The sequence below is a fragment of the Lutra lutra genome, chromosome 7, assembly GCF_902655055.1.
Source record: "Lutra lutra chromosome 7, mLutLut1.2, whole genome shotgun sequence".
Lineage (NCBI taxonomy): Eukaryota > Metazoa > Chordata > Mammalia > Carnivora > Mustelidae > Lutra > Lutra lutra.
In genome coordinates this window covers 64142070-64169374 of record NC_062284.1, presented here as the reverse complement: position 1 = coordinate 64169374, position 27305 = coordinate 64142070, and the positions used below count along the sequence as shown (strand labels likewise).

At 52.3% G+C, this 27305-nt stretch overlaps 3 protein-coding genes across 6 annotated transcripts in view; 1 reads left to right on the top strand and 2 right to left on the bottom strand.

Moving 5' to 3' along the window:
• DUOX1 (dual oxidase 1) overlaps positions 1–24329 on the bottom strand; it is a 44062-nt gene extending 19733 nt beyond the window's left edge. Inside the window, exons 1-17 of one of the 2 annotated variants that reach the window (XM_047737811.1) lie at positions 13682–13775; positions 12305–12311; positions 11788–11898; positions 9675–9758; positions 9320–9484; positions 7400–7587; positions 7042–7243; positions 6729–6895; positions 6219–6279; positions 5953–6049; positions 4687–4777; positions 3595–3697; positions 3168–3340; positions 1859–2034; positions 1555–1673; positions 818–955; positions 40–153 (exon numbers count right to left, since the gene is read on the bottom strand). In XM_047737811.1, coding sequence (XP_047593767.1) covers positions 40–153; positions 818–955; positions 1555–1673; positions 1859–2034; positions 3168–3340; positions 3595–3697; positions 4687–4777; positions 5953–6049; positions 6219–6279; positions 6729–6895; positions 7042–7243; positions 7400–7587; positions 9320–9484; positions 9675–9758; positions 11788–11845 — 1936 coding nt within the window. In that variant the 5' untranslated portion in view covers positions 11846–11898; positions 12305–12311; positions 13682–13775. Of the gene's footprint in view, positions 1–39; positions 154–817; positions 956–1554; positions 1674–1858; positions 2035–3167; positions 3341–3594; positions 3698–4686; positions 4778–5952; positions 6050–6218; positions 6280–6728; positions 6896–7041; positions 7244–7399; positions 7588–9319; positions 9485–9674; positions 9759–11787; positions 11899–12304; positions 12312–13681; positions 13776–24267 lie in introns of those variants that run through there. The other variant, XM_047737810.1, reaches the window with a different exon arrangement.
• DUOXA1 (dual oxidase maturation factor 1) lies at positions 13803–23136 on the top strand. 3 transcript variants are annotated; one of them, XM_047737818.1, is made up of 9 exons: positions 13803–13917; positions 14207–14283; positions 14635–14713; positions 19612–19788; positions 20123–20180; positions 20521–20655; positions 20879–21092; positions 21340–21557; positions 22253–23136. In XM_047737818.1, the coding sequence occupies exons 4-9, from the start codon at positions 19642–19644 to the stop codon at positions 22507–22509; spliced, it is 1029 nt and encodes a 342-aa protein (XP_047593774.1). In that variant the 5' UTR covers positions 13803–13917; positions 14207–14283; positions 14635–14713; positions 19612–19641; the 3' UTR covers positions 22510–23136. The 3 variants fall into 3 exon arrangements, with proteins under 3 accessions (XP_047593774.1, XP_047593775.1, XP_047593773.1); XM_047737819.1 differs by having other exon boundaries at positions 13862–14283; positions 14638–14713; XM_047737817.1 differs by having other exon boundaries at positions 13862–14283.
• DUOXA2 (dual oxidase maturation factor 2) lies at positions 23547–27266 on the bottom strand. The gene is made up of 6 exons (XM_047737820.1): positions 26862–27266; positions 25679–25736; positions 25281–25415; positions 24809–25022; positions 24268–24482; positions 23547–23912 (listed from the first exon to the last, which is right to left on the bottom strand). Exons 1-6 carry the CDS (start codon positions 27006–27008, stop codon positions 23719–23721), a joined length of 963 nt encoding a protein of 320 aa, XP_047593776.1. The 5' UTR covers positions 27009–27266; the 3' UTR covers positions 23547–23718.
• Between the last annotated feature and the right edge of the window lie 39 nt (positions 27267–27305).

Genomic DNA, 27305 nt, shown 5'->3' with positions numbered 1-27305 from the left:
ATGTCCTCCCCCGAACTGCCCTGGCAGCTCCAGACCTACCTTCCATGCCCCCCACGAGCTTCTCAGACATGATGCTCTGGCGGTCCTGGCCCTGGAGCCTCTTGAAATTTCTCCTTCGGAGCCGGGCAACAATCCAGGCACTAAGCAGGCTCACTGAGTGGGCAGAAGCAGGAGGATGTTCAGAGGAAGGGGTGGGGGGTCTGGTGAGATCAGTGGCCTTTAACAGGCAAGACCCCTTGCTTTCCCCACCTCTTAGGTCAGCTCATTCAGTTGTCTCAAATTGTGAAGCTCCCTGGTTGGGGGGTAGGGAGGGAGCTTTGAGTATCCTCCAAAAGACCAGCACAGCCTCTGTGGCTTCCACCACTCAGGTCCCTTGCTAGCTGGAGACTAAGGCCAGAGTCCTTGTGCCAGAGACTGGACCTGCTCTGCCATGCTCCTGGTAGACTCACACATGGCCATGCCAAAGTCTAGGTCTCAAGCCTCTGCCCCAGCTAGTTCTCAACTGATTCTCAGGCAGGGTTTGCCTTGGACAGTTTCCCAGGCCCAGGCTCCTGCAAGTAACTGTGAGATTTGGATTCCCTGTGGCTCCTGACCAACCGGGGCCCTGGAGGGACTCCAGGAAGACAGAAAGGCAAATTTCCCTGAAGCTGACTTATCTGTGGGTCAGACATTTCTCATGTCCCCTCCTGCTCTGATGTTTTTGTCATATGACCAGAGAAACAGTACTCTGCATGGTCAGTGTCCTAGATGAAACCACCCCACTGCCACCCCTCAGCTTTCGCATTTCACCCAACACCACCCTGCCCATCACTTTTACCCAGGGGGAAGCAGCAGAGAGCCCCGATGGTGACCCCAAAGCCAAATCCACTGCCTTCAAAATAGTCGTGCACGATGGAGGGAGCACAGGCTGGCAGGCCCTCGGTGCCGAGCTGTCTTGGCTGCGGGCAGGGGTCTCCTGGGGAGGCAGAGGAAGCTAGAGTTCTGAGGGTGCTGGGCCAGAGGCTCTGGTACAGAATCACTGAGGAGGTTAGGGTAGCAGGAAACATAGGGTGGGGGGGCCTCTAGGTAGCAGAGGTGTGGGAGCTGCTTACCCTTGTCATTATATCAAGAATGGGGTGTTTGCCTAGTGAGGTAGCAAGTGGGGTCAAAAATTAGCCTCAGCCATTCTCTCCCTCACACACACATATGTACACACACACACCACACACAGCACTTCCCTTGTCACAGCTGTGGGATTAGGATAGCCTCACTGCACTGGGCCTTCTTGATATCACACCCACCCCAGGCTCAGCCCAGCAGATGAGAGTCTCCTCCCTAGGTCTCTCTGGGTCTCAGTCTTGCTCCCACTTGGGTACCCCCTGGGGCTGTGCAGAAGGGAAACTACACACCACATGTGGCCACCTTGGTGCCAAGAACCAAAGTTCCCAAGGGCAGAACCATGACTCACTGCCTCCTTGAAGTCTACTGCCCAGCCACACCTGAACCAGGCCCACAGCTGAGGAGGGATGAGACACCAGACCCCAGGCCACTCCAAGCATCCCCTGGGCCGCTCACCCGTATGCCAGAAGAAGACATTGGGTTGCAAGGCACTGGGGTTCATGCTGGTGACAGCCACTAGGACATCCCGCAGGGAAGTGTTTCTGATCTCTGCGATTTCTTCCTCAGTGAATAGCCTGGGGGGTGGGAGAGTTGGGGAGATGTTGTATTGGGAGAGAAATGCCTGCTCTAGCCCAGGGCTCAGAGAGGCCAAGGAGAGGGGGAGGCCAGCTGGGAATCAAGGGGCTGCTGACATTATACACAGAGGGCCTGGGGCCCAGGCCAAGGTGAAGTCTGAGGAAGGGACCCAGGCAGGCCTTACCCATTCCTGGTGTTCTCAAACCAGTAGCGGTCGCCATCCCGCAGCCGCAAAAACTGGTCAAGGACAATGGTGCTGAAGAGGGGCCCAGGGTCTCCATGGCTCTCCAGGAGCCCCCCGGGGAGCAGCTCCAGGTGGGACAGGTCCTGGTTGTACAGGGCAGCTGTGGCCTCCAGCACCTGGGGCCAAGAAGGGATAGCAGTGAGTGCAAGGACCTGGCACCCACCCTGGGGCAAAGAGGTAGTTTGCAGGGATCAGCCCCAGGGATGATAATAATAAATGACAGTGACAATTACTCACTTATTAAGCCCCAGGCACCATTCTGAGTGCTTTACACAAGTTAACTCAATTATGGAAACTCGCTCACAGACTCAGCTGCCTATTTTAGAAAGTTGGAATAAAATGGGCAGCCAGTTCCCTTTGTGGATTGTTCTCAAAAAGGTATGAAAGTTGAGGATCAAAATCGATACAAAAGTTGGAAAGGTAGAATGATGTGTTAGAAACGGTTTCTATTCTTGAGAGCTAAAAAAATTCTTAAAAATCAAATCCCTTCATATACATTGCTTTTTGGAGACAGACTTCAACATTATATGAGCAGCACTTTCTACCTGACCTTTACTTTAATTCTTTTCTCTGCAATGTAAACAAACATTTGCCCAGCTTAATTCCAGCAAGGCCCAGTTAAGATAAAGATTTGCTACTTTTGGTGTGCCCGGTGAGCCCTATCTTTATATTGATTTTATAAAGCTTACAATCCCCATGTGCATAGTGCTTCTTCATCAACCTTTCAATTCTCCACTTTTCAACAATCTTATAAAACAGTAAGGACAAAAGCAATAAAGCAAGCATGCAACTGTAGAAATGCCACTATGCCAAGACGGTAAGGCGACCAGAACTGGTCTGTTGATGGCAAGCAACGTCGCTTGCCCAGGCGATAGCTCAGGGTGTGACAGTTGACTCCCCAAACGCAGCTTGAGTATCAGAAAAGTGTAAAATAGTACAGCTTGTTCCTGGGTCAAGGATCTTCTACACCTGCTCAGATGGTTTTTGGAAGAGCAAATGAGATAATGCCTATTAAGTGCCTGGCATGCAAGAGATGCTCAACAGACATTTGCTAGATTTGCAGAGTCACAAGGTCTACTGCCAAATCCTGCTGGTCTGGTAACTCCCATCGTGGTGTATGACACTGGGATGCCACCTGGGTGAGTCCCATCCCTCTCCCCAGGGACTTGTCTCTAGTGTTTGTATCTCACTGACTGCCTTCCATGTCTTGGGCCAATGTGCTTCCACCTTCCCACCCTGCCCTCCTTACGGTGTGGTTGTTCTGGGAGAGTGCAGGGTTGATGTCCTGCCATCTGGTAACGGGAGGCAGACCCAGTGCTGCCCTGGCCTTGGTGTAAGAGGGCAGGCCCAGATCCCGGCCCCTCTGCAGGCAGCCAGCCAGGTAGTCTGTGCGGGAAAACTTCAGGGGTCCAGGCCAGAAATCTGGGGATGAAATAACAGAGAGTCTGAGGGAGCTCAGGGCCACCACAGCAACACTAGCCCAGGACCCAGGCTCCAACCAGCCCCAGGGGGACTGAAGTCACACAGAGGGAACCATGGTTACTAGGTCTCTCAGCAGTTAAAGAGTACAGGTTCCTAGCCCCAGGCACCCTCTCTGCCCTGACATGGGAGCTCCAGCAGAAGCCCCACCCAGGGGCCAGCAGGGCACAGGCTGAAAGGGACAGCCTCAGCCTCACCAAGCACATCCTCAACCACGACATGGTCCTCTCGCTCAGCGATCTGGGAGGCCATGCCCAGCAGCAGCGCATCCACGTCCTCAGCTCTTTGCAGGTTTGGATGCTTTGGGAATGGGGAGAGAGGGCGGGGCTGGAGGTTGAGCAGCCAGGATCTCCCCACACCACAGTGCATGTCTTCGGCCCACCCGGTGCTGGTGTTTGCTCTAAAACTAGCAGGCCATTCCTCCTCCATAGGTTGATTCCTCACTCAGGGTGAGTGATGTCCCCATCCAAAGCTCATGCTGCAGGGAGACAAGTCCCCACAAACACAAGGGATCTAAAACTTTACTTCCACTTAGGAGAATTGACATTATGATCGACAAAGGCACTAGAACAGCTAGGTCTTGGTCCTTGCTCTGTTAGTGAACAGGTGTATGACCATGGGCAAATCACAGGACCTCTCTGAACTCAGTGCCTTCCCCTTAATAAAAAGGGCATTAGGGATAAAATTAATTTAAGTTAAATTAAAATAAAACAATTAGGAGAACACTGAGGTCTTCTTCAGTTCAGCTCTGTGACTCTTCTCCTGTGCTTTCCTCTTCTCCCTTTTCCTCCCACCTCTCTTCTTCTCTACACAAAGTATCAGATTTTGCTTTAAATTATTTGTCAATGCTCTTCACCCACACTGGCCTGGTTTGAGGGGGACAGATTATCCCTGATAATCTCAGAATTCTTTCCTCCTCCTTGCTCCCCCCTCAACATACACATTCACACACTGCCTTAGGTATGTCTCACTGGGACATTTCTTTGGGGGGAGGGGTGGAATGGCTGGGGTACTCCAAGGTCTACAAGGGACTCAGAGCTGACAAAGGAGAAGAAAAACCCACAAGGAAGCAATGAATGTAGTGCCACACCTGCACAGGCCTCGCTGTCCCTCACACAGCCCTCAGGTGGAGGTGGAGGATTGGTTTTTGAGCATGTACACCTGGCTCCCTCGGCCCTACTGCCCACCTGCATCACACACCTCAGACACAGATGCACACAAATGCATGTGCACACATACACACATACCACACACACACGCCCACCCACATATGTGCCCCCGGTGCTGACCTTTCGGCTCCAGTAGCTGTTGCAGACCCGGAGAGCTCTGGAGGTACTTGAGTTTGTATGGATGACCTCCTGGAAGTGACAACTGGCATTTCTGAAATGCAAAGAGTGGGGGCGTGATGACTTAGGCCATGGGGTCCTAAAGTCAGGTGTCAGTGCTGGTCTCCAAGGCTGGATATAGCCAGAGGCCAGGCCATTGTAAACATTTAAAAATGTACCCAAAGCATCCACATGCTTCCCCTCCCCCATCTCTTTCTCCATTTCCGTGTGTGTGTGTGTGTGTGTGTGTGTGTGTATACTGAGTGTATACACACACACACACACACACACACACACACACAAACATGGGGCTCTATTCAGAGCACCTCTTCTCTCCCGATTCCCAAAGACAGAATTCATTAAATATATATGTGAGTTATAAGATTTTAAAAGGATTTTTAGTTGTTCTTTTGAAATTACTTGTCTATGGATAAGTCAACTGCTATGATTTCTTGGCTATCATTAGGCATATCTAAAAATTGTTCCAGAGTAAGAAAATCAAACCTATGAATTTTTAAAAAAGATTTTATTTATTTATTTATTTGACAGAGAGAGTGAGAGAGAGAGCATAAACAGGGGGGAGGTGTAGAGGGAGAAGCAGACTCCCCACTGAGCAGAGAGCCTGATGGGGCACTCCATCACAGGACCCTGGGATCATGACCTGAGTTGAAGGCAGCCACTTAACTGACTGAACCACCCAGGTGCTCCTAACCAACAAATTGTTTCAAATTATAATGCAATTGTAAAAAGTAAACTGATGTTTTGTTCCATATACATTTAATTAAATATGTATATTTTAGTTTAAAGTTCACTTTTCATTATTTTGGAGTCAAAATTTTTCTTCAGCTCTCACACTTTTTAAATTATGATTCCCTAGAAAGGCTTACAAGACCCAGGTCCTGTGCTTATAGCTACAAATGCCCCCAGTGTAGTGTCAAGACCTAAGTTTCAGACTAGGAGGGTTTGTGACTCACCCTCTAAGCCTCAATTAGCTTGTGTTTAATTGGGGGGTTATACATACACCAGCTGTAGGAAAATGGACACAAAGTGCTTCAAGACCACAATTATGTCTTTTTAAACAATTTTCTCCCCCCTCCAAATTCACTGTTCTCTGGGGAAATTAGCACACTTCAGACTGATAATCCTTTCCTGAGGGCTCCTGAGGGCAGATTTTTCTCAAATGACATCCCCATTCCTCCTAACACACAGACATTTATGCTTTGCCCTCACCTCATGTAGATGCCAGGAGGCACCAAGGTGGAGAAGAACTGCTCAGAGGCCGCCAGGAACTCTGGGGAGATGCTGGGATCCAGGAAAGGGCGGTATCCTGGGGGAAGGGGAGAAGAGAGGACAGTAACATTTAGCCCTTAAACCACCAACCCTTCTTCCCCTCCTCTTCTCCCTGCTCCCTCTGCACCTCTTCTCCCCCACCCAAAAAACTCCTGCTAGCTCCCCCATTCTCCCTCCGCATCCCCTCACCTGCATACTCCCCTCACCTGCATACTTTGGGGGTGTTTTCTGCAGGAAGCTGGGCAGCCACTCATACAGAGCTATGTTCTGAGGGTCAAGACAGGGCAAAAGGGAGGCAAGTGCTGGAGCAGCCACGCTGAGAGCCGTCTGAGCCCAAGGAAGGCTTCGGTGGGAGGTGAGGGCCAGGCAGGGGCAGTCAGGAGGGAGGCAACTCCAACAGGACAGGGGCAGAGGCCTGTCCCCCACTGGGAACATGGGATGGCAGTGGGCTAATAACTAATAACCACAGCCAAGTCTCGTGTATAATGGCCCTTGGCCTGCTCCTCATCTTCGGGGTCCATTCCTAGACGTTAGCTCCAGTTCTGGGGGCTGTTTGTGTGAGGATGGAGGGCTCTGCGGGGCAGCGGAGTCTCCCGCGCAGCAGCCGGGTGTGTGGGTGTGTGTGCGCGCGCGCGCGCGCGCGGGGTGTGTGTGTGTGTGTGTGTGTGTGTGTGGTCACCGAGCGGGGGAAGGCGGGGACGGGGCGTGTGACCGACCTGGTAGGTGGCGATGACCCTCTTGCGCGCGTGCTGGAACAGCTCCTCGTCCCCCCACCGCGGGTGCTCGCGGGCCAGCCGCTGCGCGCACAGGTTGTGGTAGCGGAACCACAGCAGGCCCAGCGCCTGCAGGAAGGGGTCGCGGTTCCCTCGCTCCGCCCCGAAGGCTGCACGCGACGCGGGGCCGCAGGGCGCCGGGGCCGCAGGGGGAGACGTGAGCGGCGGAGTGACCGCCAGTGTGGCCACCCGCAGCCCGCAGCCCGCCCCGGCCCGCCCCGCGCCCCGGCCGCCGCAGCCCGCCCCGCCGCCTCACCGTACAGCCCCCGGGGCCCGCGCTGTCCGGTGGCCGGGTCGGGCGCAGTCCACATGAGCAGGGGGCTTTGCGCGTCCCGGGGGAAGGCGGGGTCGGGCCCGGACGCCAGCTGTCCCCCCGAGAAGCTCCGCAGCGCGTCGCTCCAGGAGTGCGAGGAGCCATAGATGGCGCTGCCGTCCAGCCAGCCCGTCACCTCGTTGGTCTGCGGGGGCACCGCAACGGTGAGCCGCCAGGGTGAGCCGGGGGTCGGGGAGCGGAAGCGGGTATTGGTGGGCGAGGGGGTGGGAGCCTCTCCCCGCCCCGCCCCGCCCCGCCCTGTCGGGCCGCGACCCCGCGACCCCCGGCCGCCTAGTCTCACCAGGTCGCGGGGATTACTGGGACTCCGTCCGGTCTCGGGGTCCCAGCGGCTCCTCTGGAAGGGGAGGACCACGTCCCCGCGCCGGTCGGGGTCGAACACCGGGTCGCCGGGCGGGATGTGGATGTTGAGGAACTCGGCTGGGCAGCCGGGGGTCTCCACGCTCACCAGGTCCGAGAGCACGTGGTAGCCTGTCCGCAACAGGGGAGGGAGGGCAAGGACCAGCTAAGGATCATTCTCTCTTCTTCATCAAGTATCTATAAGCCTTCCCCAACTTCCCCCGAAGCTTCAAAAGACTCCTCAGCCAGTCTTGGCAAGCCCAAGTCTTGACCTCCTTCACCCTTCCCAGTCCTTTGTTACACCCTGGTCCAAACTGTTTTCATTGACAGTTTGGTCTTCTCCTTGGTAACTGGGAGGTGCCCTGGTGAGTGTGCCTAGGCAGTCGGGCTGGGAACACCTGCTCCAACATGCAGCTGAGAGCAGCCCACACAGAGAATCTCCCAGTCTCACTGCAACACTGGACACGGGGAATCAAATATAGACAACCTGGGTGACCAGCACGAGCCTGGCATTCCTGCTGGGAGCAGCAACCCACAGTCACTGGGGTCTGGCCAACCACCCTAGCATCCCCATTTTGACACCCACCCACCAACCCTCTTGCCAAAATCAAAACCCTGCCCTGAGACTGTCCTAGGAGTCACAGGGGCAAAGAGTGAGAATAGGGTCCCACCAAGAGTCCCTACCAGATTATTATCATATTCCTGTCTTTACCTGCAGTCCCATCAACAGCTCAATGTGAGGCAAATTTATGCCTCCTCCAACCAGACTTTCTCCCTGTACTTTTTCTTCCCCAGAAAAAGAAATACAAGACATAGCTTTATTGACTTAAGAAAAGTCATTTTAGGCCCCAGACATCTTGTGATTTTATGACTACTTGCCCAAAGCACATTCTTCATTTATCTTTGCAGGATTTAAACCCCTTTGCCCACTCAGATATCAGATCAATTTAAGGCAGACAATTGATGCCAAGCCTTGCTAGCCCTTGTGAGTTCCATTAATTAAGACCTGGACTCTGGGGGTGCCTGGGTGGCTCAGTGGGTTAAAGCCTCTGCCTTTGGCTCAGTTCATGATCCCAGGGTCCTGGAATCAAGGCTCGAATGGGGCTCTCTGCTCCGGAGGGAGCCTGCTTTCCCCTCTCTCTCTGCCTGCCTCTCTGCCTGCTTGTGATCTTTGTCTGTCAAACAAACAAAATCTGAAAAAAAAAAAAAAAAAAAAAAGAAAGAAAATTGGGTTGTTTTTTTTTTTACGATTTTATTTATTTATTTGACAGAGAGATCACAAGTAGGCAGAGAGAAAGGGGAAAGCAGGCTTCCTGCTGAGCAGAGAGCCTGATGCCATGTGGGGCTCAGTATCAGGACCCTGAGACCATGACCTGAGCCGAAGTCAGAGGCTTTAACCCACTGAGCCACCCAGGTGTCCCGTAAGAAAATTGTTTAAAAAAAAAAAAAAAAAAAAGCCCTGGATTCTATCATTCCCAGATGACTTTTGCCTAAATTCTAGGGGGAATTCCCCATTGTACAAGTGCCTTCATGAATCCATATGGACCCTTAGCCTGAAACTTACTCAGTGTTGTTATTCAGGAAGACACTGCTTTGAGAAATATCCTCCATGTTCTCCCCTACTTGTTCTAAATAAAACTCTTCCTATCCTTGGCTTGGATGTGTCTTTTAGCTCAATACCCTCCAAGAGGCTAATCCAGTTTTGGGTAAGAATACCCCATCTCATTGCCTCTCCCTCCATCTCTCACCCGCATTTCTAAGATCCTCCATCACTTCTCTCCCTCACTCCTTGACTCCCCACTCAGACATAGAGGTGTCCAGCCAACCCTACTGGCTGCCCACCCCCAGAGGTTGAGGGCCTCACCAAAGAAGACTCCCAGCACTGTTCGGTTTCGTAGGGAGGCCTGCCCTGCAGGGCCCCTCATGGCACTGTTGCTGAGCTTTCTGGGGTTGGGCAGGTGGGGTTCTCCCAAGGGCTGGTACACACCATCTGCATAGCTGGCTGGGACCAGGCGCTGCAGCCGAGAGCCTGGGGTAGGAGGGAGTAGGGACAAAGATAAATCCTCAGTGGAGCTCCCTTGCCCCCTCTCTCCCAGGCTTCCCTCCATACCACAGATCCTAAAACCTTAAGAATGGATGAGCCTTTGCTGGTGGCTGCCAGCCCTTGCCCCTTCGGGCAACCCTGCCCCTGGGGCTGTCTCTACCTGGCCCTCACCTACCTTTGCTGCCCCATCTGTGCTCCATGAGGTTGTTGTACCACCCATCAAATCGCTGTACCTCCCAGGAAATGGGGTTCTGAGCTCCTGTGTGAGAACAGAGAGAAGGGGCAGCTGGGCGAGTCCGGGCATGAGAGGACAGGCAAGCCTGCAGGATAAGGCTCTTGGGAGCCTGGCAAGAGGAGCAGCAGAAGGTGGACACCCAGCACAGTGTGGAAGGCAGGCAGCAGAGGGAGAGAATGGAGGACAAAGTGATACTCAAACTCAAGCTCAGTCTTCCAGCTGCTCGTGGAAACATGGCAGGGAGCACTGAAGCGGTGTAGCCAGAGGCGGTGTGTGCTGACAAATAACCAGAACAAGAGGGAGCTGGAGAACAGTGGTGGTGTGGAAGGGCACACAGGAGCCTTCTACTGCCCTCACACCTCCTGCGGGGAAAGGCAGGACAGAAACCATTCCCAGCCTTAAGATATCATACGGAGCAGGAGCCAGCGGCACCCCAAAAGCCAACCACTCTTCCAACCAGGGAAGGAGAGGTCATGCTGTGACCACTCCCTGGGTAGGGGAAGTATGGAGAGGGGCTTAGCCCTCTCCTGCTCAGCAGAGCGAGGGCAAGGGTGTGGGCCCTGGGGCTGTGGCTCTGGGGCCTGTTGCTACTCTGGTCTCTTTTCCAGGTTCTGGGGTGGGGACCAGATCAGGGACTGCCTGGTCATAGGATAACCTTAGCCCCTCCTCTTTTGAGGCATCATGTTCCTCATGTAATTCCTCTTATTGACTCTATTATACTTTCCAAAAACTAGGATCTGGGAGGGAGCACTCAGTTGTTGAGGGAAGAACTCAGGCAGTGAAGGGGGAGGGAAGGATCCAGAATCAGAAGTGGAATGTAGGTCCTTCTCGTCAATAGATCAGATGACCAGTCAGATCTCTTTCCCCAAACTAGAAGGCTACAGGGCGGAAGCTCTCTCTCTGCTCACTTCAGGGAACAGAACAAAGGACCCTCATCAGCCAGAGAGAGACCCATTCCTGATTGTCTTTCCACTCAGACCAAGCACAAGATCTCAGAGCTCCTCTCCTGTGCACACTCACTCATCAGAAGGTCAGAGAAGGAAAATGACTCAGGCTCTGATGTTTGAGCAAAGACAGCTAAGAATCCTGGACTTGGGGCAGGAACTGGCACAGCTACATACATGTGATCTCTAAAGAAAGATGAACTGGTGGCAGAACAAGGGGGAGGAGGGTCTTTGGGGGAGAGCAAAAGGGAGAATGCCTCCTGGGAATAAGTGGCAAGAGCTAACAAGAAAAAGAAAATCCAAGGTCAAGGCAAAGAGAGAGCTAGAAGGAATGAGAATGGAAACAGTTCTGTCCTGGGAGAAGCTGTAGGGGTCTATTGCCTTCATTCAGAATAGACTTTCCAAAGGTTTTCTATGCTTCCTTTTCTTCTATCTCCCCCACCTGCCCCTGATGATAAGGAACTGGCTCTCAAAAAAAGAAAAAAGTTAGGTATTTATTTGAGAGAGAGAGCTAGCGAGTGAGAGCACAAGCAGGCGGAGCAGCAGAGGGAGAGGGAGAAGCAGACTCCCTGCTTAACAGGGAGCTCAACAAAGACAAGTGGGGCTCTATCCCAGGACCCTGGGATCATGACCCAAGCTGAAGGGAGACACTTAACCAACTAAGCCACCCAGGCACTTCAGGAACTGGCTCTTTTTTAACCTAACTTGTAGCATTTTAAACCTATTTTCCTTCTCAGAGACCCAGACTTCAGAGAATGGCCTCAGAGTCTAGTAAGAGACTGTCCAAAGCTGACAGAAACAAGATGAAATCAAACGGACCGCTCATATTAGTAGTGGTGGTTGGCTGGTTTTGTTTTTGTTTTGTTCATATTGTTTTGAAACATTGGTGACTTCCCTTCAGCTTTGGTCTAGTCTGACCACAGGATCCTTTATTATCTTGTATGCCTCATCAGTCTTTTCCCATTTGGGATCAGGGGTCCTTACTTTATGAAGAAAGAGGAAAGACAGAGAAGAGAGAAAGGGCCTCCAGACTGTAAGGAATGAAATGGGAAATGCTGACAGAGCAGGGTTCCTCTGCTCCTAGCTATACTTCTTCAATCTGTACTTACCCATGGCTGTCCATGACCCGACCAGGAGTGTCCATGCCAGAGCCAGACAGAAACCCATGATGAATATGATAATTGGGCTCAGATATTAAAGCACCCTAAAATGGAGACCCTAGAAGAAGATAACAGGAAGAATGAGTCCCAGCAATTCAGGAGAGGCAGGCCAGGGCCTCTGAAGGTCCCTGGGAATCTACGTGTGGCCTGGGCCAACACCACAGTGGGGTGCAAAGAGCAGGAGACTCCTGGTCTCCCAATAATCTTTCACTCACTCGACAAACATTTGACAAGTAGCAGGCACTGGCTGACCTAGGAGCTGGAAATTAAGTGATGAACAAAGCGGACAGAAATCTCTGCCTTCCTGGACTTACCTTCTTAGATTAACTGAAACACCTTGCTTTGGCAGCTTCCTGAAGTATATGTTCCTTGGACAGAGCCTTACTTGGGGGCCAGGACACTGAGCTGCTGCTAGTCCATGAGTGTGGTCTTAGGCAGGTCACTTACCTGGTCTGGACCTTGGTTACTTCTTCCAGCAATGGGAGTAACCAAGCCTGAACTGTCTATCTCCTAGCATGGTTGCCAGAATCGAATGTGAGAATGAGGCTGAACAAAGCAAGAATGGCAACAGGTGTTATGTAAATGGGATGTAGACAGAGGGTGAGTTGGAGCTAGGCTCCTCTTGGTGGACTCAAAGAATGCAGTGCCAGGCTCTCCTGTCTTTGGTGCCAGCTTTCTGCTCTCTCTCCCTAGGCTAACAAATCACCCAGGGACCAGAGGGAAACAGAGGCAGCAGGGGACTCAGGCTGGGACTCTTGACTGGCACAGGAAGTGCCTCAGACCAGTAAAGACCTTCCAAAGGTGGCATAGAAACTGGGGGCTGGGGGTGGGACTGGGGAACTATCAGAGAAAGCCTTATCTCAAACCAAACCCTTAGGACTCCTGAACAGGTTGTCTAGTCCCAGAGGGTGAGCTCGTCCCAACTTGCCATCTCCCATTAAACAAGTGAAAAACCTTAGGCCCTGTCATAACTCAAAATGTCAGCACTCCACCCACTCCATCCCAGAGACTGTCCACATGGTGACCTTTGATAGTGCATGAAAAGCAGGGTCCTGAATGGTTGAAGTCATAAGGATGGGCATGCTGAACTGGTCACGGTGGTCCTTCCCTTATCTAGGATGCTCTGCCCCTTCCCTCCTTCCACCGTGTCTTCAGGATCTGGGCCCCAGAGACCACTCAGCAGGGAAAAGCATGCAGTGAACTTTCAGGCCCCGCTGTGGGGATAAACCTGAAGAGGAATGTGGGCATGCTTAAAAACCACTCCTTTCGGGTGGGTAGCCACAATGACTTATACAACAACATTGGTTCAGTAACTTTCTAACAGCCTTGAGTGGAGGGCATAACCTTATGACAGGGCAGTGAAGCTGCAGGCCGCGGCAGAACTCCAGAGGGAACACAGGCCTACCTTGTGCTTGTCCCACATGGCTACTTTTCCAGCCTGAAGTCCTACAATGGTGACCCTGAGGTGGGAGATATATAAGCCAAGGCCATAGGGATTCCAGTCCAGTCCCAAGGGAAGGCTGAGGGGAAGCCTGGACTCTTAAAAGCCCAAAGTTACCTCCCTGATGTCCCTCCGCAGAGATCCTTTAGGCTCAAGCAAACCAGGCCACCCAGCATTCCCAGTTCTCGAAGAACCCAAAACTTTGGTGGTGGAGGTGTGGAAGGAAGAGGTCTGAACAGGCTCAATTTTAGCTCCAGGCTAACAACCGAGGCGCAGGGGGCCCAGGGCTAGAATTCCCCTTCCCTCAAAAAGCGTGGCGGAGCAGGGGCACGCTCCGCCGAAGCCACGCGGGCGGAGTCCCTCCCCCGGAGCACCTAGGCCCGCGGGCCGTCCGGGTCTGACCTGTGGCGGCGGCGTCCTTGGACCCCCAAGGGCGGATGGGCTTCCTCCCCGCTCGCAGCGCTGCCGCGACGCCCGCTCCCGGCCGGCTTTCTCCGCAGCTCTGCGCGGCGCGGGCGGGGCTGGGGGTGAAGGACTGCGCGCGGGGTTCTGAGGCGGGGCGGGGCAGAGTGGGGCGGGATACCAGCCGGCGCGCCGGGGACCCGCCGAGGTACTCCGAGGGGACCGGGACGCGCCAGGTGAGACGGCGCCGGCTCGAAGGGCTCAGGCGGGTCCGGTCCGTGGCGAGGGCTCGGCTAGTGCGGCCACTTGGACAGCGAAAGGGGCAAGTCTGCTGTGGCTGGGGAGCGGGCGTGGGGGGACCGGGGAGGCGCTCCCCCAAACTCTCCACACCTTCGGATGTGCGCTCCAAGACCAAGAGGATCGGTCAATGCCGACAGTCCAGGCCAGGCGTCCAAGCAGGGCACTAGTCCTAAGACCCTGAAAGAGTGTGGCAACCCTAACCAACACCCCCCCCACCCCCCGCAGGTTTCCTCTTGAGCTCTCGGAGGTCTCAGGCCCTAGAGCCCGCCCGCGCCCCGCCGGTCCCCGGACTGCATCGCTAGGTTTGTGCGGGAGCCGCCGGGGGTTCGGGGCAGGAGGCAGGAGGAGGGGGGCCAGAGGGATGGCTGCGGAGGGGACTGCTCTTGTGCGCCGTCCCTCCTCTGTCCCAGGCAGAGGAGGGGGGTGGGGGCTGTGCAGTGCCTCAGAGCCTCGGGTGCGGTCTGGGAAGGTTGAGAGCAACTTGGAGTGGTGGGCGGGGAAGCACCCCGGACCCGGTTTGCCCGGTCGAAGTCTGGTCCTTCAGTGCATTAGGAGAAGCGTGGGGGTGGGACGCGAGCTCCGCCTAGAAAAGGGGAGAGCGTTTTCGGTGACAGAACATCTGGCCCTAGTTCCCGCCCTAATCCCACCCCCAGAAGCGCTGCCGGTGAGGTTCCACAAGGAGGAGGCGAGTCGCGCGGGCTGCCACGCACGCATCGTTTGCGAGACGCGGAGGTAGGAAACAGTGGTCCGGGTGTGAGTGGCGGGGATGGGGCTGCTGGGGTCTGTGCGGTCCCTGTTGGGGGGTGGATGTTGAAGGGAGCCTTAGAGTGCCGTCCCTGCCCCGGCCCCTAGGGGCGTACTTCCCGCATCCACCCAAGGGCAAGTTCAGATCCAGAGCCAGTTAGTTCCTCAATGGAGACTTGGTAAGAAATGAAGAGGAGGCCATAAATGCCACTAGGTTTACAGACATGGGATCCTTATCTTGGCTTCCCTGGAGACTAGATAGTTTGACTTGCATGATTCAGCACCCCGGGACTCCTTACTCACGTCAGCCCTTACTGGGGATTCCTGCCCAACCCCAGTTTTCAGATCTTCTATTTCAACACTTAGTGCAACAACACACATACAAATGTCCACACGCCTTCTTCAAGAGAAGAGGCCGGGACAGGAGTTTCTGACAGGGTCCCCATAGCCAGCTAGAGCTGTAAACTTTGAATGGGACCAACCCCAACCAGAGAAACAAAGTACCACATTCTAGTAGCTGTGTGTCATCAACCAGAACTTGTGGCAACTCCAGCCATGTCAACCATTCCCCCTTTGTAGGGAATTCGTAGTCTTTCTGGGTTCCAGAAGATGGGGGAGGTGGGCAGAGGGAGGCTACAAGAGGGGACACAGAGCACTAAGAAAGCATGTGACAACTTTGAATACTAAAGACCAACTGTACCAGGCTAAATTTTCTTAAAGATGTATAACTTTATTTCCTGCCCACCCCTCATACACACACAGGAACTCCACTTCAACCTGAGATAGGTAAAGTTTAGATAACTGTCTGAAACACAACTGAGCATTAGAAATGTTTCAGTATTTTAAAGGAATTCAGAAAGGGGAAAAAGTGACCCTTACTTCTCCAAGCCAGGGAGGAAGGAAGACCCGAGTGTGGGGATTGGCCCAGCCCATTGAGAAAGCACCTCAGCTTTGTCACTGGGGCCTCTAATTGAGGGCTTCTGTGTCCAGTTCTCTATGTTACTGAGAACTACTTACTTCTTGTGTCTATATTTCTGTGTACATGAAATTATAGGTGTATGTCTGACTGTATCTTGTCTTATTTATATTGGTGTCCATTGTGTATATCTGCCAGTCATGGTGGTGAGCGAGGGGAGAACTGAGTGAAGACTGACAAGAGATTTTCTCAGGTTGGAGGAAATTCTACTGTCAGAGCCTCTTTGGCAAGCCAAGGAGGAAAATGTTCCAGAGGGAAACTACAAGCTTTGTAGGAAGAGCAGGATGGCGGGGCACAGGGACTTTTCATTTCAGTCCCACCACTTCATGCAGAAAGCCTGTTACCTTCATAAATTAAAACTAATTTGGGGTCAGGGTCATCCAAAATTAACTTTAGATTAGGGGATGCAGATTAAGGAAAACCTAATTCATTAAGTTAAGTAAGAAGAAATTAAAGAAGGTGAATTTTATCCACCAACTATCTTTTTTCTTTAGTCATCTTTAATAAATATTTTGGAGAATTGAAATAAGTTAACATTGTTCTTTTGTACTTAGAGAGACTTTTGTTAGTGTTTCTTTGAAGCATGATATTAGTAGAGATGAGCCATTCTTGTAAAATATTTTATAAACTCCCATTAAAATATATGTAGGAATAATGCTAACATATAACGCTAACCCAAATACATTACACTTTATTTGCTTATATTGCAAATGTTTGTTTTTGAAAATTCGGCATATAAAATATATTCATAGTATCAGGAAACTTGCTTTATCTTCCTACCTTATTACCCAAGATGTTTACATTTTATAGACTTTTCTTAAAAATATAGCCTTCTATCACAATTGTAATGGCTTCAGTCTAGGTGTCATATATAAAATATTCTTAAGCCAATAAATAAAATAAGTAGCATATCATATTTTATAAAAGATAACTTAATCCACAAGTTCTTAATAATTTATCTTCAGCTAGAGTTGAAATGTATGTTTCAGATTCGATTAAACATGACCACTCATGCTTTGGATTCCAACTACTGGAAGAGGCTCTCTCAAAATTTTGTGAAAGCACTAAAAATGGATAGGGTTGGTCAAATCCCTTCCTGCCCAATCTTAGCCCTATATTGGTGACAATGTTGAATGACAGTTTAATACCTTCTAGAGCTCCCTCTTGTGTGTGAAATAGAAGATGCCACCTCCAGGGAGAGGAAGTCACTCGTTCATATATTCGTTCATTCACCCCACAGACTGAGTAGTATATGCTACATGCTGGGAATGCAAAGATGGAGATTAGAAGCTAATGGGAAGACCAATGTTCAAACAATTACAATAGGGTGTAATTATTGTGATCATAGAGGTGTATTCAAAATGTAATCAGATTATTAGAGGTGGGAACATCCACATTGGCCCAATAGTGTCAGAGGAAACTTCACAGAGGAAGTAACACAAGCTGAGACTTGAAGGGTGAAAATGAGTTTGCTAAAGGGTAAGAGCATTCCAGGCAGAGGAAAAAGCAAATACAAAGGCATGAAGACTTGAAAGAGCATGTCAGATTCAGGAAGAGGCCAATAATTCAGTATGTCTGGAGGTTAGGCTGCGCCAAAGACAGAGATGCGATGAGAGGTGAGATCAGATTACAGAGGACTTCATATGGGATTGTGAGATTGTGATTGAAGTCTAATCTCTGCTCTCCCAGAGCAAAGAAGTAAAAGGATTATATTTGCTTGCTAGGAAAAAAAATGTTCTGGCACCAGGCAAGATGATATGAGGCTGAACTAGGGCAGTAGAGAAGGAAATGCATGGATGGTTTCAAGAAATGTTTAGGAGGTAAGATGCTCCAGCTTTCTGATTTATTTTATTGATACAGTGGTGATGCCACCAAAGAGACAAAACAGAATAAAAAGTAGAGCAGAGACAGTGAATTCAGCGTGGGACCTATTAAATCTGAGGCATCCATGTGAAAGCCAAGTGAAAATGTCAACAGGGTAATTGGACCTTTTGTGTTTGGAGCCCTGGTAAGAGGTCTACCTGGGGACATATATTTGAGATGCATCAGCCACGGGAATAAATGAGTTTGGCTTAGGGCATCATGAAGAGTGCTAGAATAAAAAACCGAGACAGACTCTTGGGAAACAGAAACATTTCAGAAGGACTGGCCAAGGAGCCACAAAAGGAATGGCCAAAAGTAGGAGACCCCAGGAGAGCCTGGTGTTATGGAGGTCTAAGGAGGACAAGAAAGAGGTAAACTTCCAAATGCCAAATACCACAGGGAGGTCAAGAAGGATGGGAAGTGAAAACTTCCCTTTGGATTTAGCCTGTGGTAACCTAATGGAGAAGTTGGAGAGTTCTTGGAGAGAGAAGCCAGACTGCAATGGGTTGAGGAGATGAAGCAGTGAAAACACCAACATAGTCTGTTCTTCCAGAAAGCGTGGCTGTGAAGAGGGGAGAGTGGGATAAGACAGTAACTGGAGGGGACTAAGAAGGTCAAGGGAGAGAGTCTTGTGCTTGTGTTCCTTTGTGTTCCTAAGATGGGAGAAATTTACACATATCCCTGGAAGAAGGAGCCAGCAGGGAAAGAGAAGCTGAAAAATTGTAAAGAGAAAGGGCATGGCTAATAAGAAAGGTGGTAGTGAAGGCAGGCAGGATTGGACTGAGAGCCCAGGAGGAAAAGAGATACCTGTTCCTCTAGAATGGAAGAATTGAAGAGTTAAAACAAACAAACAAACAAACTTCATATGAAAACTGAGACTCAGAGGTTTTGTGACTTGTCCAAAATACAGGATTAAAAGAAAACTGTCACTTTGTGGTTTTGCCTGACACTATGCTACCTCAGAGACAGCATAGGAGGTGGCCAGCCGAGGAAGAGAGTGGAAGGCTGGGAGCCACAAAGTATTAAAGAAGAATCGCAGAATTTAGAAATAGAGTGGAGCTGGAGAGCATCATAAACAAATGTAGATGAGCATCATAAACAAGGGTCAGGGAGGTTGTCATTTGACTGCCCAATGTTTTAAAGTTAGTAAGGAATAGAACTGGACCCAGAACTGATTCTAGCCCAGGGTTCCCTCCAAGAAGGGTTGTATAGAGATAAATGGAGCAATAAAATGTCCCCTTTCCCCCATCTATTGAAGTGGCAGAGGCTGAAATCAGACACAGAGCTGCACAACTCCAAACTTATTCTTTCATTACATCGCTTAACAAGACACTACCGGGTCAGACTATAAATAATGGAGCCTTCCAGGCAAACCAAGGCTCCAGTACAGATCACACACAGGGATATTGGCAGAGCTGGGATCATTGACTGTAAGATAAAGTGAACTCAGTTTAGTTTGTTTATTCTGGAGCTGCCAGAGCAGGAGCCAGGGTGCTGGAGAAAGCTGGACAGACCAGTGCGAGCCGTGCCAGGCCTGGGAATCAGCCCTCTGATGATGTAGTTGGATTAGATACTTAGCAATGCTTTCTGGCCTTTGTTTCTTTGGGAACTGAGAAGGAAAGCCAACTTTTTGTAATCTATACCATCTTTCACCCTTATGCCTTCACTTGATAGTAAACATAGACCTTTTTATGTCCTGTGATCTGTCTGATTGTGCTGGAGGCCTGAGAGAGATAAAAGAGAATTATATTTCTTAACACAGTCCCAGAGGGAGCAGAGAACGCTTGAGGGTAGTTGGGTCCCTGATTTAGGGGACCTGCAGGTTAGGAAAGGAGCATGGGGCAACAGAGACTGATCAGACCAAGACCCTTGTGCCCTCACAGTGGAAACAAAGGGAGATGAATGGCAGAGGGGCAGAGGAATGGCAGTAGCAGTAGCGTCTGGTGAGCTCCAGAGTTGAGCGACCTGGGCTAGTTTATCCTCTGCTGTATCTCCAGCACCAAGAATAGTGCCTGGCACATAGACATACATGCCTATTGTCCTACAGCATACACCTCCCCTGCACAACCCTGGCAAAATGGCTTCGTTGGGACATACATTCCCCTTCTATGTGGGCCGCAAGCCGATCTTCCCAATGGACACCACCTTGGCCGTCATCGTTGCCATCTTTGTGACTGCACTGGTCACCTTCATCATCATCCTGCCTGGCATTCGGGGCAAGATGGTGAGAAACAATCCCAGCCCTAGAGACCCCAGCCCCAGAGAGATCTTGGCCTCAAGGTGAGGGGGCCAGACTCTCTGACTACAACCAGACTCAGGAAAGAGACTTCAGTCCTGAGAAAGTGTCACCGGCCCCCACCCCCAGGAGGGAGTTTCCTAGTCATTGATTCAATGGATAATTATTGAGCACCTATTACATGCCAGACACTCTGATCACAATTGACCAAGTGACCCCAGTTTTAGAACCCCCCCCCCCACACACACCCAAGTCTGGAAAGAGAAAGGGTGGATTTGGAAGGAGGGTGTTCGTCCCTAACCCCACCTACCCTGTGACTCAGAGGCTGTTCTGGCTGCTGCGGGTGGTGACCAGCTTATTCATCGGGGCTGTGATCCTGGGTGAGTATAATCCTGGTCAATTGCCTCTGTCCCATCTAGTTCCCTCTGCAGCCAGCCTCTCCTCTCCCTGTTTCCTCATGGCATCTTCTGCTTCAGGGGAGGGAGGGGTGGGAGGGCCGTAAGCAGAGTGTCACCAAAAGAAATCTTGGGTTCTGACCCTTTGTTCATCTTGGGCAAAAATACTATTGACAAACTAACCGTGATTCAGACCCTGATCTAGTTAACGGATATTTAATTATGAGCAAAACAGACCTAGACCCCTTATAGCTCTCCTTCTGACTCTAACCCAGTAATGCCTGGACCTTACTGAGTCCCCACATGTCCACCTCTCCAACCCCAGCTGTGAATTTCAGTTCTGAGTGGTTCGTCGGCCAGGTCAGCACCAACACATCATACAAGGCCTTCAGTTCCGAATGGATCAGCGCTGATGTGGGGCTGCAGGTTGGTCTGGAAGGAGTCAACATTACACTCACAGGTGAGGGATGGCTCTAACCTGGGAGGGAGGAGAAGATTCTTCTGTGTCTTTGGGATCTAATTTGGATCTACAGGATGGCGGGGGGGGGGGGATGGTAGGAAGGGAAATTTCCAGAGACTGAGACCAGCTCCTGTCCCTCTGCCCAATGTGATGAGCCCCTACCCAGGCAAATGCCCACTCTGGTCCTGGGGTTCCTGCTGAGCACACCTGCCCCATTCCCCAGGGACCCCAGTGCTGCAGCTGAATGAGACCATCAATTACAATGAGAAGTTCACCTGGCAGCTGGGTGAAAACTATGCCAAGGAGTACACAAAGGCACTGGAGAAAGGGCTGCCGGACCCCGTGCTCTACCTGGCTGAGAAGTTTACCCCAAACAGCCCATGTGGTCTACATGGCCAGTACCGCCTGGCGGGACACTACACCTCAGCCATGCTCTGGTGAGGGTGGGATGGAGGCCCTGCTGGCCTAGATCCGGGAATGGAGTTTCTACCCATCTTTCCTTCACTTATGTGGAAATCCCTGGTGGGACCGGGTGGCACCAGCCCCACAGTGCTTGGTTGGGAAACCTATAGGCAGAAATCCCTATCTCCCATCTTTGGGGTATGCTTGAATCCCTGAGCCTCCACCTGGGTCCTTCCAAGTAGAGGGGTCCAGGCCAGCCTTCAATGGGTCCTGGCTCTCCAGGGTGGCCTTCCTTTGCTGGTTGCTGGCCAACGTGATGCTGTGCATGCCCGTGCTGGTCTATGGTGGCCACATGGTGCTGGCCACAGGCGTCTTCCAGCTGTTGGGACTGCTCTTCTTCTCCACGGCCACGTCACTCACATCACCCTGTGCCCTGCGCCTGGGTACTGCTACGCTGCACACTCACCATGGGCCTGCCTTCTGGCTCACACTGACCACAGGTGAGGTGCAGCCCTGAAGACCAGACACTGGAGAGCTTAATGCCAGGGAGGGAGGGCCAGGGACCACCATATTGGTGGGGGTTGAGGGTCTGCCTCTGGGGGCCAGGATGCCTTTCCTCTCGTTAAAGCCCCATCTCTCTTACATCACTCATCTCTGGGTTTTCTCTCCCCATTTTGACCCCCTTCACCTCCATAGATGCTTACTCCCTGTGTCTTCTGTCTCTGTCACTTCCCTCAGCCCCTCACTCTATCTTCACCCAGCAATTTCCCAAATCTTCCAGTCTTATGTCCCTGCTCACTTCCACCAAACACTCTTCTCTGTGTCCTCCATCCTTCTTTTCCCCTGCCTCACATAGTCCTGAATTGTCCTGTGATTTCTTCTCTTCTCCTCTTCTCTCATGCCCTTTCTCATGCCTCCTCCTCTGTGCTTGGCCTTTCCCCCAGGGTTCTCTGTTTTCAGAGTTCTCTCTCTTTTGAGATGTAATGCAAAGAGCACTGGGCTTAGAGTCTCAAACTCAGAACAACAGAGCCACACCAGCCATATGACCCTAAGTCAGTCACTGCTCTGAGCCCAAGTTGCCCTGAAACAGGGACTCCAGCAATTCTCTTAGAGTTGTTCTGATGCTCTTGGGAGAAGATATCCTTGGGAGGGCATTACTATCACCAAGGCAGGACACCTGTTGTCTCATCCCCAGGACTGCTTTGTATGCTACTCGGCCTGGCCATGGCAGTGGCCCACAAGGTGCAGCCCCAGAAGCTGAAGGCTTTCTTCAACCAGAATACAGGCAAGGATCCTGCGCTGGAGTGGAATCTTGAGGAAGGGGGACTCCTGAGCCCACGATACCGGTCCACAGCTGAGAGTCCTGAGCCCCAGGACATTCCTCTGTCAGAAGCTTATTCGGAGGCATGCTGTAAGGAGGAGCATCACAGAGAGCCTGACTGTGCCCTATAAGGTTCTTTTCCCTGGTGGACACCTGGACTTCCAGTCTGGTTGCAGATATCATTGGAGCCCCATCAACCTACCAGAACTGACTGCAGGATGGGTTATATCCGATCTGTCCCCAGCCCCAATCTGTAGGTGGAGTCAGAAAAAGAGCCTCTTCCTACTGGTGTAAAAACAAAAACAAACAAAAAGCCCTAATATGCTAAGCAGACATTGGGGCTGCCTATAAATCCTGTCTCCATGTTAAAAGCAAGCAGGTGCTGTCCATTTCTGCACAGCAACCCTGTCTTCCCTTGATGCCCTGCCTCTTTGAGGGACCATTTATTGAAACTTTGCTTCATCTACATAGTGTGTGTGTGTGTGTGTGTGTGTGGTGGGGGTATTACAATGTGGTTCCCATGTAGTCCCCCTCATCCCTCTGTACCTCTTATTTTCCTTTTGCCTGGGTCCCTTTTGCCCTTCTTTTACTTGTGTGATCTCTTGGTACAATGAAAGCCCTGGGTAGCAGAAGAAACCAAACTTCTTGTCCCAGGTCTAATATTAACCGAATGTGCTACATTATCTTTAAGCTTCACGTCTCAAATTTGTCAAATAAGATTATAGGTCTTGCCAAGGACCTAAAAAAAAAAAAAAAATCCCAGGATTTACATTTTAATGCCTTGCTGACATCTACCTTGGCCCTTGGACACTACCTCTTAGTGAATAAACTGGTTAGCAAATGACCTCAGAAATGCCATTCCCTCCTAGTCCACTCAGCTGAGCCAGCAGAGGGAGATTAAATGGGAAGGCGACCTGTCTGGTCACTGCTACTTGCCATCCACCTTGGGGCAGCTCAGGAAGACGCCGGCTCAGGCGGGTTCCCCTTTGGGCTCACTAGAGGGCGCCCCTCTCACAGAGCCTTGTGGCAAGGCAGAGAAAATGGAGCGGGCTGTTCCAACTCAGAGAAATCTGCCGAGGACTTATATCCCCCAAGCCTGGAAAAGCCATGGAATGTAATGGAAACAAGTTTTTTTTTTTAAAAAGGAAAAAATTTATTTACATCTCACCCTGGGAAACCTTTCCCCGGGCGCAGGCATGCGGCACGTCTGAGGCCGCCTGCTTTTCCCGGCGCCTGTGGCGCAGTGACCCTCCGGAGCTCCCCTGGCCGGAGCCCAGCAGGTATTGCTATCCGGCCTGCAGGGAGCAGAGGCCGGGTAGGAGTCCGAGGTTGAATACCCCTCAAAGGTTAGTGCTGGTCGTTAAGTCCAGGGCTCCGAACTGCTTATGCAGTGGGTTGCTCAGGATGAGAGGCAAGTTCCCTTTCGCCTGGCTACCGTAGTCCTTGACACTTAGGTCCAAGAAGGTGCGAAGAGCGCGGGGTCGAGAGTAGTGGAGACTCACCACCGCCCCTCCGAGGAGGAGGCACAGGACGCCTGCGGCGGCGCGGACAGAAAGAAACGGTAGTCAGGGCTCCAGGCCAGAGTCTGGCCTGCCCCCTACAACCCTTGGGGGCTATCCCTTTCATTTCCTCCCCCCACGCACACGGCAGAAAGACCTCTAATATGGATTACGTGATACATGAGTTCACGCGCTAACTGGGGCAAACCCCCCAGCCCTTCAGAGCCCCCTGCCTCATCTGTAAAATGGGCATAATTGCCTGTTTCTAGGAACTATTAAGATATATTAGATAATATATGTGAACTCATTCTGTAAACGGGAGACGAACACATCAGTATAAATCCCGCCCCCCACCCCCAGCCTCCCGGAATCGATCCCCTTGGTCCTTACCGGTGGCCAGGGTGACCCAAAAGGCGGCCCCGTAGTGAGTGGTGAGCGTGGAGGAGCCCAGGCGGAGCGGGCAGAGAGGCACGCTGGAGATGGAGGCGAAGGCGAAGATGGAGAAGAGCGTGAAGGCGCCGGTGGTGAGGAGAGCGAGGCCGCCGTAAAGCGGGACCGGCATGGAGAGCAGCACGTTGGAGAGGAGCCAGAAGCAGAACGCCGCCCTGCGGAGCGGACCCGCCGCGCAGTGAGCTGGCTTCCCCCAGCCCCGCTTGCTCTGGGTCCCTACCACAGTACGAAAGGCGGGGCTGGGATGGCGAAGGCGCAGGGGAACCCTCCCGGGGAGTAACCGACTCCCAGCCTTTGCTGGGTCTCTCTGGGTTTCGACGGTCTGTGTGGACCTCAAGACTCTCCGACCGGAGAGGCGGTAATTCTCACGGCCGGGGCAGTGGGGCTGTAGCTGCTCACATCCTATGCTCACATAGACCTCACATCCTCCGGCCCGGCCCCGACACTCCCTCCCTCCCACGTGCCTTCCCTCCAGACTCACCACAGCGTGGCGGACCCGTAGTGTCCCGCCAGGCGGTACTGGCGGTAGAGCCCGCAGGGACTGCTTGGCGTGAACTTCTCCGCCAAGTAGAGAACAGGATCAGGCAGCCCCTTCTCCAGGGCCTCCGAGTACTGCTCGGCATAGTTCTCACCCAGACGCCAGTTGAAGTGCTCGTTGTAGTCTATGGTCTCATTCAGCTGCTGCACTGGGGTCCCTGCGACGGGAGGCCGAGGGCGACCGGGGTCATGGAGCTGCGCACAACCCGGGACGCCGCAACTAAGCTAGTACGTGTCGGAAAGGGGAGGTGTGAGAGAAATGGGTTTGGCAGCTGGGCGGGGGGGGACTCGGATCCACGAGGGCTAAAAACTATTCGAGCCTGTGGGGTCTGAGATTTCCTCCAGCTGCCCCTGCCACACTCCCCCAGCCATGGGGTCTGCCAATCCAGAAGTTCACTTTGACCCAGCCCCCTCACCTGTGAGCGTAATATTAATTCCCTCCAGGCCAACGTGGAGACCAATGTGAGCGCTGACTCGTGCTGCGCTGAAGGCCTTGTAGGATGTGTTGGTGTTCATCCCACCCACTGACCATTGTGCGCTAAAGTGCACGGCTGTGGGGAGAGACACCAGTGTCGGAGAGGAGGGTTAGGGAGAAGATTGGGGAGATGGAATGAGGGGAGTGGTCATGGCAGGTAGGACATTGTGCAGAGAGATGGTATGCATGGTAAGGGTGGAAGAGCGGGCACTAGAATGAGCTGAAGAACGGAAAGAGGGTGCAGCAAACAGACCCCATATCTCCATTTTCCCAGGTGCCCTCCATCCACCTCCATCCTCACCCCAGGTCCTCTCCCCATCTGTGGCACCACACACTCACCCACAATTTCCGCGCCTATGAACAGACTGAGAAGAACTCTCACCAGCCAGAACCAGCGCTGGAGGAACAGGCACCTGGGTCAGGCCTGGTAACTGCCACCAGAGTCCCCAAGACCTCCCTTGACCCCATGCCACCTAGAGCTTTAGTGACCTTGCAACTGTCCCTTCTTGCCCCCATACTTTTTTCCCACTTATATTCCTGATGTTTTAAAGCTAAAGTCAGTCTTGCTTTTTGTGCAAGTCCCTCTGGAGCCACTGGCATATCTGATGTTTTCTAGCTGGGCACTTCTGCCTCCCTAGACCCATTTCCCAGTCCACCCTGCAACCTGGCTCCCTGCCTGGTGTTATCACATCACCTTCACTCCCCCAGCTACCTGGCTCCTGGTCCTGGTCTTGCCGGCTACTGGAGTCACTACTATGATGAGGCTCAGTGAGTCTAGAAGTGCCAGGCAGGCTGGGGTCACCTCCCCCAGGAGAGGGCAGCCCCAGGGTCCTGTTGCCAAGTAGAGGAGGTAGGAATGCAGCCTCTCAGATATTCCTAGGTGCACCAGTTTCCCAAGGAAACTGACAACAGATCGAAATTCAGGGAGGCCAGGTACTCCTAGACTGGAAAAACAACTTAGGTTCTGGGAGCGGGGAGAGGTGGGGCGGGGGGGAATTGCCGAAGGAAAAGTACTCAATCTGCTACAGCTTCGAATCCTTTGAAGAAGTCCCTCAGTCCTTAGGATGGGAGCACACATACACATGCATGTCAACCCAGCACACCAGTCTCAGCTGCTGGTTTCTGTCCTCTTGGTCGACTGGTGAGCAGCTGAAGGCTAAGATCAGAGTGCAGCCCAGTCTGAGGAGAGGAGGGGAACTCCCGCAGCATGTGAAGACTAACATTAGCTCCTGGATTACTGGGCTGGGCACCCACTCTCCGCAGCAGCCTCTTGGATGATCCAGGTAGGGTCAGTCTAGAATGTCTTACACAGGGCCTCCACCTCTCCCAGTCCTTGGGCAGGGAGGGGTCCCTGCTGTACCAGACTTCTGGGGCTGCTCCACCTATGCTCCTCTGGTTCAACGTTTCATCTGACTAGTCACGGAGGTCCTTGTTACAGTAGCACCTGTCCTAGGTCTTTCACAGACAAGCTGCCCATGACCCTCACGCCCTAGCATCTAGCACCCGCTTACCGCTTACCTACCGAGTGACCACGAATCCCAGGCAAGATGAGCAGGAAGCTGGCGGCCAAGGCCAAGAACACCAGAATGACGATGAGCAATGGCACGCTGAAGCCGGGGGCATGCCGGGGCTGGGGGTAGAAAGGCAGCTGGCCATTCCACAGAGTCATGCTGCAACTGGGCCAAGCTGGGTCCGCTGGAGAGGGAAAAGTGCAAACCTGGCAACCAAGCCTGGGGTCGCACTTCTCTTTACCCTGTTCCCTGCGTTCTTGGACAGGACTTAAGGGGCTGGTCAAGTCTGAGCTCCTCAACTCGCCCCTAAGGAAGCACAGCGGCTGGCTGGCTGCCTTCAAGTGCTCTGGGTTGGCCCAGGCAGGGTTGGGTAGGCGGGAGAGAGGAATTATTTCTCACTGGCAATAGCCAGTTACTTTCGAGGCTCTGTGGTTTGCTCTGTGTTTGAAAGTGGT

Excerpts from the sequence above, each read along its gene's own strand:
- DUOXA1 (XM_047737818.1), top strand. The coding sequence starts at position 19,642 with ATGGCTTCGTTGGGACATACATTCCCCTTCTATGTGGGCCGCAAGCCG. Across the intron at positions 19,789-20,122 it reads CTGGCATTCGGGGCAAGATG|AGGCTGTTCTGGCTGCTGCG; the intron begins GTGAGAAACAAT and ends CCTGTGACTCAG. Across the intron at positions 21,558-22,252 it reads CTGGCTCACACTGACCACAG|GACTGCTTTGTATGCTACTC; the intron begins GTGAGGTGCAGC and ends TCTCATCCCCAG.
- DUOXA2 (XM_047737820.1), bottom strand. The coding sequence starts at position 27,008 with ATGACTCTGTGGAATGGCCAGCTGCCTTTCTACCCCCAGCCCCGGCAT. Across the intron at positions 25,023-25,280 it reads AATTAATATTACGCTCACAG|GGACCCCAGTGCAGCAGCTG; the intron begins GTGAGGGGGCTG and ends CTCCCGTCGCAG. Across the intron at positions 24,483-24,808 it reads TACGGGTCCGCCACGCTGTG|GGCGGCGTTCTGCTTCTGGC; the intron begins GTGAGTCTGGAG and ends TCCGCTCCGCAG.